Source organism: Sylvia atricapilla, chromosome 2 (genome assembly GCF_009819655.1).
Source record: "Sylvia atricapilla isolate bSylAtr1 chromosome 2, bSylAtr1.pri, whole genome shotgun sequence".
Classification (NCBI taxonomy): Eukaryota; Metazoa; Chordata; class Aves; order Passeriformes; family Sylviidae; genus Sylvia; species Sylvia atricapilla.
In genome coordinates this window covers 38,694,286-38,709,449 of record NC_089141.1, presented here as the reverse complement: position 1 = coordinate 38,709,449, position 15,164 = coordinate 38,694,286, and the positions used below count along the sequence as shown (strand labels likewise).

The 15,164-nt window shown below is 40.3% G+C and overlaps 2 protein-coding genes across 2 annotated transcripts in view; both read left to right on the top strand.

Moving 5' to 3' along the window:
• Window positions 1–3,235, top strand: part of PGR (progesterone receptor) — a 31,842-nt gene extending 28,607 nt beyond the window's left edge. Inside the window, exons 7-8 of the mRNA XM_066312954.1 lie at window positions 837–994; window positions 2,418–3,235. Of these exons, the coding sequence (XP_066169051.1) occupies window positions 837–994; window positions 2,418–2,573 (314 nt within the window). The 3' untranslated portion in view covers window positions 2,574–3,235. The remainder of the gene's footprint in view (window positions 1–836; window positions 995–2,417) is intronic.
• ANGPTL5 (angiopoietin like 5) overlaps window positions 1–15,164 on the top strand; it is a 510,199-nt gene that overhangs the window by 276,081 nt on the left and 218,954 nt on the right. The gene's annotated exons all lie outside the window — the stretch shown is intronic.

The following is a 15,164-nucleotide window of genomic DNA, read 5'->3' as shown; positions in this document are numbered from 1 at the left end:
ACAGTAAATTAAGTAAGACTTAATTGCTGGTTTAGAGGTGTAAGTCAAGAATAGCTTCCCTCTAACCCTAAACTCCATCAGAGTCACTTAATAGGAAAACATTCCTTAGTTCACTATAAAACTTAGTTCGCTATAAAGAAATGTACTGAATCATCCAGGCTTTGAAAATTAAGGTATTCTTTTTCCATGACACTTAACACTAGCAGCCACTAACAGGTTCTTTTCCTCAGTGTTCTCTCCATGTCCTCATTTTGATTCTCACCCCTGACCTTTAAGAGAAGAGGGAGTTCAACCAGTCTCCCCTCCTTGTTAATTTTTTCTAAAAATCTGTTCACCTTTAAGACTCTGATCTGTTCTATTAAGTGAAAGAGGTTCAAGCAGGAGGCCTGAGCCCTGGCAGCCTTACTGTCTGCACTACTTTAGAGCTGTTAGTTCATTCCTTGATTCCATTTTGAAGCACTCCAGCTAGATCTCTCTGCCACAAATTTGCTGTGAAGAGGGCAGACCCTCAGCAGTGTAAGAATCAGTAACATATTCCCTCAAAGGCAGGAGTGGTTCTTTTAGCCAGACTTCTTTTTCCTAGCAAACACATGTGACTGAAGCTTAGGGATATTTCTAGATACAGGCAATTAGCAAAATTATCTGATTGTTCCACCTATATCCTTTTAACTAATTGTATCACTGTTTATGGAGTAACTCTTGAATGGGAAGAAGTATCTGGCACATAATAATGAATTGCACTGTACAGCATGAAATACTGTAAATTTTTCCTGTTCTTTAGATTTCATTGACTTCAGAATAAATTAGAGCCCAACTGTTTTTTTTTTTATTTTTAGTTCCTTTGGAAGGTTTAAGAAGTCAAAGCCAATTTGATGAGATGAGAACAAGTTACATCAGAGAACTGGTGAAGGCAATTGGTTTGCGGCAGAAGGGCGTTGTGGCCAACTCCCAGCGTTTCTATCAACTTACAAAACTGATGGATTCCATGCATGATGTAAGCTTATTTGTTAATGTGTTCTGCCCTTTATGTAAGAAGGAGCTGGTATTTCTTGAAAGCAGTTCTATGGAAGGGAGTAGTCAGCATTGCTAAACAACAGAAGAAAACAAAAAACTTTCCTTTGTTGTGTATATTTGTTTGAATAGATAGCTAGATATTCAGCATCAGTATATATGTTGTGCACATATTTTGTGGTGTACAATATCAAAGTACTTGTGAAACATGCATTAGAGTGCTACCATTTTGTTTCATTTTTAGTGTAACATAACCAGTATAGTTGTGGCTTTTGGTAGGGATGGTGTATATGTGTGTGTGAGCATGTGTGTACTTATTCAGGAAAATAGTGTGAGGAATAGGCAGTTCAAGTTGCAAAGTAAGACTACTAAACATTAATGAAAGGCAACCAAGATTGGCTTTGCAACCTTAGTTCAACTGGTTCTATGTGTCTATTTCCCACTGCTTTTTTGATATCTGTGTTTGAGAATTGAGTAGTTTTTGAGAATTCTAGATACCAAGCCCTGGGCACTTCTGCACTCAATGCTGGTTGTGAGGAGCTCCCAGGGTGTTCAAGGTGGACATGATCTTTACATCTTTGTATTCTTCAGAACTCAGCAAATCTGCATTTTATTTTAATTCAGTCTCTTCCTTTCAAATGCATACAGTAAAATAATCTGTGAGAGAGAGAAAGAAGGAGAGAGACTTGCTGCAAAATAGCGAAGTGATATTTGGCCCATGGACTATATTCATTCAAGTCCTGTTTCAGCTCAGGCTGATAAAGTGATGGGAGATACAAAGAAAAGAAAAATCATCACTCTGGAGACAGTGTGATGTTAAAGCCTAGGATAGCAGAAATAGTATGGTAGTTGACAACATAATGGTCACTCGTCTGAAAAAAAATTAGAACCTCTCAGAGATGCCGGAAGAGATGTAATAGTCACGTGTTGAGTAGTTGCTTTCAAGGGATGGGAGTCTGTGGAGTTCAGTGTTTGCAACATACATGGGTATGATCATGATAAAAACCATAGCAAAGCTCACAGGTAAGTTGTAAATGCTGTCTCTCAGAGCAGTGTTTAAATAGCAGGTAGTGACCAAAGCACACAGTGCTTGAGTGTGACAGTAAGATGAAAGGTTGAAGCTTGTTAAGTACTTGCTGTCTTTTGTCACATATGTCATGAGTGAGGGTGATACTACTTTGTAATATTAGTGAAGCAGTGGTTTGTATGACATGCCATAGCTCTGTGTATGTCTTTTGCCATTAATAGGGTTTGACAAACACTCTCATTACTTACTCAAGAAAGGACAGGGTAAGGTATAGAATTATATCAGCTGATGAATGTGTGAGATAAGTGATTGATAGCATGTTTATGTGGCTGCATTACTGTTAGCCTGATTGATCATGTTTGTATTTTATCAAATCCAGTTGGTGAAACAGCTCCATCTCTTCTGTTTGAACACATTTCTCCAGTCTCGTGCACTGAGCGTTGAATTCCCTGAGATGATGTCAGAGGTGATTGCTGCCCAGCTACCCAAGATTCTAGCAGGGATGGTGAAACCTCTTCTCTTTCACAAGAAGTGAAATGTCTTTTCTCTTATCATAGAGATGATGCCTGGGTCATTTTTTGTTTGTTTATTTTGGTCAAGATATTGCAATGTCAGGACCTCAGCATATTTGACATACCTTGCCAACTGCTTTATACCTGTAACATACACAAGCCATTCAAGCTTGATGTACATATTGTGAGTTCCTGATTCCCTAACTGCAAAAATCACAGCAGTCATAAGAAATGTTTTGTAAACTTGTCTAAGCTGCTTTTTAGATATACATTTGAATGACAATGGATAGACTTTCCAGATTTCTAACAACAGTTACACATTTTTCTTACACATTGCACACTCTTGAATTTCTGGTATGACATGGTGCAAAATTTTTACTTTAGTACATTGTGTGCATGGGTAAATGTGGGCACGTGCATCATATAGGATTTTGGAGGAATTAAAATAAATATTGCCCGCATTTTCTTATAGATACTTTACTTTTTATTACTGCAATGCTGCCATGAGTAACTAAAGTGCTAGGCATACAATATACATTCATACTCTCATCTGTGGTTATGTTGCATTGAAACTCTTAAGTCCAGCAGACTGTTTTCTGCAGCATTCAGTGGAGCTCTTCTTCAAAAATCAGAAAGTTTAGGAAAATTGCAGTATGTATTACACTCAAAGTAATGTGTGCAAACCCAGCTTTGGTTTGTGTTATTTTTCCTTAAAAGTTTAGCACTTGCTAAGACTAGATCACTTAGCTGTAATATTAAATTCATCAACTCTTGCATTCTGTATTTCAGAAACTTTAAACAGAGATGTTTTCACTGACTGCAACTGTTAATAATCTTAACGTTTTGAATTCCAGAGCTGAACACTCAATTAGCCATTAGCATCAAATTATAGTGAGATTAGATGCAAAAAGAAATGGAAAATATGACTGCAAACATTTTGATGCACATCAGACTCCTTTCAGTATGATGTAGTGGAGCTACATAGTTTCTATTTTAAAAGCATGCCATTATAAATGGGACAATTGTAAAAAAGGAATTGGACTCAATCAGCTTTATACATTCATGAAAAATGATATGTTTCACATAAAAGGGAATGTTGAGCTGAAAAATTATAATGTGGTGGTATTTGTTCCTTTGATGTGATTATGAAGCAACTCATGCATTTAAGGCAGTCAATTGTAGATATTTCCAAACAACAGAGAAACATATAAACCTTGAGAAGAATTAGAAGAATTTATGATTCTATTAAAATGCGACAAATTTTGTCAGTCATTAGAAATTTTATGTAAACATAGGAAATGGTGAGTCATGTTTGGATACTTCTGGCCTTATGCTTTTGCTTTTGCCCATGACTTGCTAGATGCCCCCATTGTGTGACCGTGTCCTGCTGGTGGTGTGTAGCCTGGTCTGTACAGACATATCCTTGTCACATGAACAAAGGCCCCTGGGATGTAAATTCAGTATCCCCAGCTAAATCAGGGTTCCCCTCATTAAAAGTATAAGTGATGTTGCTTGTTGGTAAAACTTACATCATGGTTCTTGAAAAAAATATTGACAACTGATACAGGAATATCTAAAGGTGTCCTGGTCATAATTTCCTAAAGCAAACGAAGAAGAATCTACATTACAACTGGGAATAAAAGCATTTTTGATAGTCCCACAAAGTAGTACAAAACCCACTAGAGCTGGTGCAAGTGTGTGACCCTAGATGAAGTGGTATGGACAAACTTTCGTGTTAGTTGACTAGGTTTGTCATTTTTAACTGCCCAGGAGAGCAATGTCTTTCATGTTCAATACAGTCTGACTTCTAACTGTGATCCTTAAAGCAATTATATTTTAATAAATAGCACAAAATCCTTTATTTATACATCCTGAAGTTTTGTTTTCTTTATTTTGTGTTTGCATTCAGTAAATGTGATGCTCAGTAAAAAATTCCATTTCAACCACTCCACTTTCATATAACAACATTATTTCCATGTGTTTCCATGCATTCTTTTAGAACTGAAGTATTGCCACATGATTTACCAGTGAGTAAGCAGACCGTCTATGTTACTGTTTAGATTAAACTGATAACAGAAACTTCCCACACTAAAAATTACTCCTCATCACCCTAATTCTGAAATTAGAAGACAGAGCAGGCAGTATGTTTGCCTTAGGAATGCATGGATTTGCTTATATCTGCCTTTTACTCAGTCCCTAAGTGGCTGTCATGTCACCATGTCCCATAAACATGGCAGATGAGTCTGAAATGCACTATATTTGTCTCAAAGGCATAATCAAAAAGGAAGAAAAAATACCTTTAGGGAATAGATAACATAGGTTAAAAACAATCTCAAATTCCATTTCTAAAAGATCTCTATCTCACAGAAAAAAATCCCAAAAGTTCATGGCCATGATTAATTCACTACACAAGATAGAATGATAGGGTAGTTGTGTCTGCTATGAGTCCGAAAGGACTGTGATCATTATGTGATTGTCTGAAGTTCAGAAGAAAATTCCAGCTATTAGCCCAGATTATAAAATGGCCTTTAGTGTCCATTTTGATATTGCCATTTGCTCTGGCTTACATAGACTCATGAACAGTAGAAGAGGACCTGGGGGAGCTGGTCAGCAGCAGCTGGACATGATCCAGGTGTGCCCAGGTGGCCAAGAAGGCCGATGGCATCCTAGCCTGGATCAGCCATGGTGTGGCCAGCAGGACCAGGGCAGGGACCGTCCCCCTGTACTGGGCACTGCTGAGGCCACACCTCAAATCCTGGGGTCAGTTCTGGGCCCCTCCCTGCAAGAAAGACATTGAGGGGCTGGAGCGTGTCCAGAGAAGGGCAGTGGAACTGGGGAAGGGTCTGGAGCACAAGTGCTGTGAGGAGCAGCTGAGGGAGCTGGGGGTGTTCAGCCTGGAGAAAAGGAGGCTCAGGGGGACCTCATCACTGTCTGAATGCCTGAAAGGAGGGTGTAGCTTGGGGGGTTGTGGGGGAGGAGGGTGGTTGACCTCTTCTCCCAGGTAACGACTGACAGGAGGAGAGGCCATGATGACCCCCAGCTGTTCTAGAGGAAGTTTAGGTTGGATATGAGGAAGAATTTCTTCCTTGAAAGGGTGGTCGAGCATTGGAAGGGGATGCCCATGGAAGTGATGAAGTCACCATCCCTGGAAGTGTTCAAGAATGACTGGACTTTTGTGGTTTAGTTGATGAGCTGGAGATCAGTCAAAGCTTGGAGTCAAGGATCTTGGCAGGTCTTTTCCAAACTAAATTATTCTGATTCTATGAACACTGATCGAAACACCTGATTTCTTTCTTCCCTACAGAAATCTTGTATGACTTTTCAACCCTGCAACAATGTTCATAGAGCCATTACTTGATTTTTTTTTACTGAGTACAAGGTTTTATAGTTGTATGTGTTTCCGTCCTTTATTTTAAAGAGCAAAGCATTTTTGACCTGAGCTTTACAAATAGGTCTAAATAAGCATCCTGTAGAGCTTCTCAGTATATTGAGCAAGGCAGAGCAATGCTGGATCTTCTTGTGGTGCATTAATACACTAGAAATAAGAGGTTTCAGCAGATGGGTTTTTCTTGTTTTCCAATATTTAGGATGTGTCTGATTACATTTTGAAGATAAGGAACCTATTGTATTAATTAGGAAGCTTGCCAGCCATCTTCAACAGGCTTTTGTTTCTATCTATCACTAGAAGCTCTTCATGCACTGAATGATACAGGCTGTGCCTGAAGCTAAGCCTCTCCGGTTCTATACAGGTAAAGTATTTTTGACCAAAGCCCTTCAGCATTACCTTCTGTTGGTAAGCACTCAGGTAGTGAAGCAAGCAAACCAACCCATGAAACCATCTGCTTCCTTTGAGCTCTACTGCAGTGATTCAGCTCTGTACAGATATCATATAGTTTTTAAACAATGTTTTGGAGGTTGAAGTGCCTGGCTGTGGCAGCTCACCTGTTTGGAGGGCTGAGACCTCCAGCCCCTGCAAGCTGTTCTCTTTGTGAGCTGCTCTGCAGCTGAGCTCCGTTGTGCTCACTGTGGTCTAAGAAACACAAAAGATCAAACTGTTGGCTCATGTTTTCAAAGATCTCAGCTGTATCTATATGGTTATCTATATGGTTATATGTGTGCATAATAAACACACACCATGATTTCTGATCTGCAGCTGTTTCTTCAGCTGCACTGTGGTTTTGCCTTCTTGTGCTATATGTGCAACAGTGAAAGTGAGACCTAAATTTGTATTTTCTGACAGTCAATGCCTTGTTAGTACCTTGGTTGTTTTTTCTTTCTTTTCAAGTAGAGTAATAGGTCTCTCTCCATTACCTTTGCTAGGAAGGTAAGCTGCTTTCCCGTGTTCACCCAAATATTTATCTCAGTTACCAGTGATGTGTCAGTAGCATGAACAGCAGGGATCCTGCAGGGATCCTTCCTTCCTGTCCTCTCCTCCCTGCCCAAACTGAAGTTTGGTTTATCTGCTGAGCAGGAGAGGATGGGACTGCCCTCCACCCCAAGCACAGATTTCTTGCCTTACATGCTGTTTGTGGCAGGCTGACCTTTCTTCCCTTCCAAGAAGTCAGCTCGCAGCCACAGAGCTAATAGCCAAAGCCCTCCCAACTTTCCACAGTCGGAAGCCTGTGAGCATACTGCCAGGCTGGACTGTCAGCATTGCTGGATTTATTGGTTTGTACTGCTTTGTGTCATGGTGACCTGGCTTGGACAGAGATTTGCTTTTAGTTTACTTCTCTTTTTCCCTTGGAAGATGAAAAGGAAAAAAAAAAAAAACCACCCTCTAATATTTTAGGTATTTTTTTGTTTAAAATTTATGTGGGTTTTTTTCCAAAGAATTCTATTAATTTATTAGATTGACATTATTAATTTATTAGATTTGACATTATATGAAGAATGGTACTTTAGCTTCTCAGATGCTTAGACAGAAACATGCAGTAAAAGGTGACTGCATGGATATTAATAACTAAGTTAAAATTTATCTGTTTACCTTAAGGACAAAATAAATACCATCAGAAAATAGTCTTTAAGTGCTGTTGGAATTAATGCAGCACTTGCATAACTTCAAATACATGAGCAGTGCTGCTCCCTTGATGCATTTTTTTGCTCACATTTAGGAATTTTTTTTTTCCCTGGGTTGAGCCTACAGTGCTCTGTATGAGGCATTTAAAGCATATATAGAAGACATCAAGTAGTGCTGAGTTTTCATTTAATTCCAGTATATCCTTTAAAACTGGCAACATTTCAATTTCTTGCCAGTGTGGGGTGGGCTCATTATGGAAATACCATCATGAGCCTTTTAGTCATAGATCATGTTTTTCTGACCATGAAAAGCAAGTTACCTTTTCACCTCTATGGGTACAATAGTTCCACCAATTTAGCATTCAGGCATATCAGTGAGGAAGTTCTCACAGTGTCATTTAAATAGTCTCACTCTATTGCGTTTTCCCACACTCAATTCAAATACCTACCCAGACAGTTCATGACTAAAATCTCCTTTTGCTTTGTGCAGGAAAAAAGAAAAAGAAATAAATCATTGTCAGGAAATCAGAACACTGCATCAGTGAGCTACAAACAAGGGGTTAGATTGGAAGAAAAGCAGGTAGTGAGCATAATAAGCACCTTTGACATTGAATCAGAAATAACTGGGCAGAGAAATACAGAGACCTTTGTGTTATACAGGTGAGATTTATGTGAACATCACCATAAGTTGCTCATTCCAGGGTGGTAAAGTTCTCTCAGAGGCCTATTTTTCATATGCTGGATGGGAATATAGCAATGCTCTTACACTTCATACCTTGTGTTGTTGGGTGATGTCCAGTCTGAGACTCTAATCTGCGATATCTCCAGTTGAGAACAATGTTCTCATCACAGTGCTGCTCAAAGAAACTGATTTATGCTGGCAGGCCTGTGTTGGTTATATGGAGCCATGAATAAAGAAAGCACCAAACCATCATGGGCAAGGCAGTATGAATCCAAAAAGGTGTGGACGTGGTCTTACTGAGAGTATTCAAAATAGAAACACTTGCCCACCTGCAATTAATATGTTCCCAACCATTTCCCCAGATTCCAGCAACATTCCTAAAAGTAAAACATGCATTTTGATGGCCCATGTAGGCATATTCTGTTCTAGACAAAGGACAACATACTTGACTAAAATTTACCACTGTTAAATAGAAAAAAAACTGTGACATGATGCTGTCAGGACAGGCTCTCAGCCTGCCTGTGGGGCATTACACACAACAGACAGGAATATAATCTTTTGGAACTGTCGTCAGCACACATCAAGCTTGGGTCAGCTGAGGATGACAAGGCTTTTCACTTAAAACTTTAGATGTTCTGTATCCTAAAGCTCAGCTTACAAGATAGTCACACTGCACTGGCCAGTTCATTTCTTACAATAATTTTACACAATCACACCCCTAATTGCTGTTAAAAGTAATTCCTAGTGATGGCTTCAGCCAGGTTAGGCTTTACCAGGAGAGAGAAGCTGCTTCTGTTTCTCAAACTTCAAAATACAACTAATATGTCTGTTTGGCTGCCCACAGCCAAAAGGTTGCACAAATCAGACATAAAAAACCAAACAAACCAACAACCAAAACAAACAAACCCAAAAAGCCACAAACCCACCAAAAAAACTCCTCCAAACATCTGAAATGTTGAAAATACTACTTCATGAAGTTTTTCACTTCAAGTATCCTTTAAGCTTTCCCTGAAGACAGACATTAATTTTAACAAAAACTACATGATAGAGAAAAGCACAATCCAAATCTAGGCATTCCTGCAGTGCATGATCTGTTTAAGTTTCTGAATTTCATACAGCCTCTAAATTCTAGTTCCCATATTTGTGAAACATGTATCCTCTCCTTGTTCCTATGCCTTCAGTACACCTTCTTGTCCCAATGAGTTACTTGGGTGTGTAATACATTAATGCTTTATAGAGCCTTTGTAATCCTCAATGGAAAAATTCTGTAGAAAGACAATCCTTAATTCTGAGACATCTTTGGACTGATGTTCATATTTCTCTGTATTTAACATTCAGGATCATGATAGACATAATTTATGCTTTGTTGCTATTGTTTTTATTTTGGGGGGAAAAAAAGACCTGTGTAAGATTTCTGTATATTCCTCTTGAGAAAAGGAGCTTTCATCTCTATATTTGTATATCCGAAATAACAGCTTCAAGTATTTTTGCAAAGATGTTGTCTAACTACATTGTGTCATGTCCAATAAAATGGGGATGTGCTTGCTTCATAGTAGTATGAGAAGTGTTTAACTCTTCAGCTACCAGTAGATGTACAAAAATCCACTAGACCAAGTGAAGAGTAGAGCTGCAGAATGGCACTGCACTCACTGCACATGGGGCTGCAGCTGCCAGTACCAGGCTGGTGGAGCCACTTGTGCTGCAGTCCTACAGAGCAGCTGCTGGAAGGCTGATCTTGGGGAGGGGAATACTTGAGCAGCTCCAGGTTAGAGACAATACACACTGACTACTTACTGAGTTCAAACCCATATGGCTGGGATGGGGTGGGGTGGAGTGGGACAGAACTGTTTTCCATTTGTTTGCAATTCAAACCCTCTAAAAGACAGGATACAAGAAAACCTTATCTATTTATTTGTTTTTATCTTTCTTTATTCTTACACGGAAGGATGTGACTTTAATCAAAACTGCAACGGCCAAACTGCCTATACAAGCATCAAAATAAGCCACAATGCATTCCTGATCTCCTGGCATAAGCACATACAAAGGAAAGTTTATTAACAAACCTGCCCAGTCCTGCAGAAGGTCCATGTACAGCAAGCAGTGCTAACAAGAGGTGTGATGTGGGAGCAGAGGAACTGTGGGAACAGAGGTGCTGGCACAGCACTGATAGTCCAGATGAGCAAGAATACACCTGAGTAGAGACATCATTAGCACAGCAACCTACACATTTATTTGTAACTATTTAAAAGCCAGGGGTTCAGAATAAATTGTCCCCAGACTTTACAGAGGTGGTGCCTGAGCTCACTACTGTGTCCACACCAAGAACTGGAGCTTTCTGCTGCCAGAATTGGTCAGTGCCAGATCTGCCCTCTGAGGTGCAAGGTGCAGCACTGCAGGATGCATCCATCCACAGTGAGATCCTCAATCATGGGGGAGAAGAGCTTTTCTTGTTGCTGGTAATTGACCTGGACTGGTGCAAGTTTTCCTTGGCTGCACCAACAGGGCACATCACCCCTGGCTTTTAAGGAACTGACTCCAGTGCTCAGGTGATTCTTCCCTCACCCTTAGTGTGTTCCACTTTCCACCACACTGCCTTCTGACGTGGTGTGCAACAGGCAAGGAGTGGGACCTGCAGCCTGGTGAGGGGCACAGGCTGGGAAATGCCGTGTATCCTCCATCAACAGGACAGACCACCCCACTCCTTTCCTGTTCTAGGGAAATACCGGCAAAAAACTGCACTGCTGGTTTAGATGTCACCCCTTTCCAAGGATGTGCTGCAGTATTAGTGTGCCCTCAGAGAAGGATTAGTCATGCCAACAATGCCAATATTTATGGACATCATTTCCACATAATACAGAACATCTTGGAAGTGATGTTGCAGTTTCATTTCTGAATGTCCTTGTTGTGAATTCACATTTTGGATGTTACCACTGCTCCCTGTACATATCACAGTTTGACAGGGCTGGGACTTACCACACATAGGATTAATTTTCCAAATTAATTTAGTTTTTAGCATTCTGTACAGTATAAAACAACTGGTGAAGGCATTTAGTCAGTACAAAAATACATTAATTTCTTTTAAGTGGAATTTCTATTAGGAGCTAGAACACAGAAGAAAATAATCTTTAAGTCTTTGAGACACTTGAACTTCAGGCTTTCAAAGTGAAAGAATGTGGTCTTACTAAAATATGCATTCAGTTGAGCACATAATACCCTTATTTAGGCCCCAATGATTTATGTACCCAATGATGTTCCTCAGGATTGAGTGGAATATCTTTGTGTGTGCATATCTATATATCTATCTATATGTATGAATGTATGTATGTATGTATGTATGTATGTATGTATGTATGTATGTATCTATCTATCTATCTATCTATCTATCTATCTATCTATCTATCTATCTATATCTGCTCTGTCCCAGTTCAGCCTCAATGCACACCTCTTTTGCTCAAGGATACTTTGAGTTTTTTTCTAACAGACATAGTAATAGAATGGTATAAAGAATAAAATAAGATTACTCATTTGACACAGTATGTCTAAATCTTTTGAGGTGGAAGGTTTTGCTTTAACCTTTAGCAGAAAACAGTTCCCATAAATGAAATGGGTTTTTTTATTGTGACATCTCAGGCTCCATAATGATGCAGATGCTCTCAAGCCTGACTCATCTCTGCACAGCACAGGTGAGCTTCCTCTTAAACATACTAATGAGTTAAGCAGTAATCACTGGCTGCTCACAGGGAAGGCAGAGCTGGTATTTTGTGATGATCTAAACGAAAGAACTAAATGGTGTCAGAGATCCTGCTGTGTGGGAATTCATTTGAAACCATCATTTGCTGTCCTGTATGACAGTAATGATGGTGCTGCAGCAGTGGAGAGGGCACCAAACTGGGCCAAGGCTGAGGTGATGCTCTGAGGAGGTCCAGCATCCTAAATCCCTCTCTGTGAGCTGCACTGGGTTTGGTGTTGCCACTTTTTCACTCAGATGTTCCTGCAGGGAAGGCTGACCTAAACGTGTGAAAGTGAAAAGCGAAGAGCTCTGTTTGTTCCTTCTGCCTTCAGGAGAAGATCAATTTGTGGGAGATCCACACAAATAACACCATGATAAACTCTCTGTCTTGATTTTCCCTCTGGATATAAACTATCCAGCAAAGCTAATTAGCTAAAAAGCCACAATACTCACCTGAGTTTCTCATGCTGATGTGCTTACAGATATCATTACTATAATCATGCTTACATTTGGTTTCCTAGTTCATTTAGGAAATATTTCAAGGAATCATTTAAACAAAGAAGAAAAATTATTAAGGCAAGGCTTTGGCAGGGGCAGACTTGGTTCTGTGTTGCTCTGAGGGTAAAAATAATTGTGCTGGTTTGTTTTGTATTGTCTGAACTTCAGGGGGATGTGGAGGGCAGGGAGAAGGGCCCATGTGGAAACAAAACAATGTTACAAATCACAGCTGGAAGCCGGTGACACACTCCTATGGCATTCACTGCAGGTTTCTCGGGGAAGGTCTGGGGAGCAGGACATGGTGCAGAATGGCCATTTTTCCCATCCAAGGCAGGCAGTTTGTCCTCATTACAGAAAAGAAACAGCACTTAACAGGACCAAACAAAAGTATCCCTCGACCAACAGCAACAGCAGGAAATAACAAACTTAAAATGGCAATTATGATGAGGTTTTATGTAAGGATATATTTGCATCACAGCTACCCAGCACAATTTGTTTGCACCTAAATGTCTCTGAGGTCTCTCCAATCTACCTGCTTCCTTTGGATGTCCTTGGAGGGTGCCTCAGGGCCCTCCAGTGTGTTTTTGTCTTTCCCTGTGGCATTTCCCTGCTGAGAGGCATCCTGCTTGTTTTGTGGTAATTCCGGGCTCACGGTTGTCACTGCTTTCACAGTCTGCTTCCAGCACTTTGTGCTCAGCCTCCCAGCTCAGGTGCACTGAAACCCTAACCCTCGTTACCTTCTTGTGAGGCCTTTGCAAACAGCACGTGCTCTATTCTAGGAACCAGTTGTATCCTGTATGCCAGTTAATTTATTTGGAGGAACACTACATGGATTGGTTAAGTTCAGGTTTCTTATCCCCTTTCTGCCTGGGTTTGGGAATTGTCCTCTCGAAGGCTTCTCACAGGGCTTTTTCCAGTGTCTCACCTGCTTGTTCACTATGCTGATGTTTCCCCAGGGCTGCCATGAGTGTACAGCCATGTCTGGAAGATGGAGACCCCAAAGAGCTTGGCTGGAGCCCATTGCTCTGCTCCGAGCTCTGCTGTGCTGTGACGTGTTGGGCACCTCCCACTCCCCACCCTGCCCCAAGCCCACCCAGGGCTGAGCCCCTGCCCTCTCAGCCCCCCACCTGCTGCTGTAGCCAAAGCACAGCACTGCAAACCTTGTTTTGAAAAGAAATCCCGAATCCAGATGTGCTGCATGTTTCCCTTTGCATGTGGTTTGGATTTTTATAGGAATACAAAAGCAATGACCATCAACAAAACTAAATCGCTGATGTTTTTCATTCAGATGGGACTCTAATCCCTTCTAAGGGCACCCAAGAGCCATTAACAGTAATTTTAAATGAAATACACCCGTGCTGGGTCTAACTAATCAGTTCCTCAATTATACTGGCAGAAAGATGTATTCCAATTACCAAAGTACTTTCAAGTGAATTAAGACTCCTTTCTGTACTGGCTGTGGAGGTCACTCAATGTTCCCATGAATCTCTGCATGTTTACATTAAAAAAGCACACCGTGATCTTTGGCAAAGGCACTTGCTCTAGGTTAGTTCAGCTTTTGAGCTTGTTGCCATAAATACAATAGAAAAGAAGCCAACCATTGCAAAAGAAGCCACGAATATCTTTCAGTACTTTGATTCTGTATCAGCAATTAATCCAAATGACACGGGAAAAGTTTTACAAACATGAAATAAAATTTTAAAAGATGAAAGTGCAGACACTTTATTTACCATGTTTAATAAGCAGTGTTTGTGTTAGAAAGGTTGGTTTTGAAGGAATGCATCATGCCAGACTAATGAAAAATTGTTCCAAGCAGGGACCTGAACTGACTTTGCCACCTGCTCAGTTTACACCTGTGCTGTTTCCTTGGATCACTGAAGTTTCTCCTCTTTAGGCAGAAGGCTGTGGCCAGTCTGGCTAATCTCAATACATATTCTATATCAAAGCAATTCCACACATGATTTTCTTCATAGTTGACATTGAAGCCTTACCAGTATTAAAGCCAAAAATAGTATTTTTTCCAAACATGTGAGAATCATGCCCTATAAGGTGCTTTAATGCAATCAAGTAATGAAATGTGTCTTCACCTTTTCTGGTAAGCACAGATGCCTCATCCCTTGAGAGTTTAAAATTTGGTGTTAATGTAGTAATCCAACACAATTGTGTTGATTCAACAGCAATTTAATTCTTTTTACATGTAAATGCTCACTGAAAAGTCAAAATATAGCATGTCAGATAGAACATAGGTTTCCCAGAAATTAAAATAAAACAACTTAATTATTCCTTGATGCCAAGCAAAATGGCACACTGTGAAAATGAGTGATGAGAACTATTTTAGACCTTAGTGTAGACCCCAAAGTAGTGTGCATTCACGCCTCCAGATCAGGAGATCTAAAGGTGAGAAGCTTTCATCTCCGTGGAAAAGAGCAGAAAACTCTAACAGAAAACACAACCATTTTACTTCAAATAATTAACATAAAATGTAAATGTAATTAATGTAAGTTCGGTAATGAACTGTCATTTTTGACGAACTGTCAAAGCACAGATATTCTCCATTTCCTCTTGTGCCTACTCACAGTGCAGAGCTGAGCACCTGGGGCAGCTCCTACCACTCCTACCACATTCATGGCCCCCAGCAGGAGTGGAGGAGAATCCAGTCCCAAGTGCTGGTCCCAGAGGGAGCTGTGG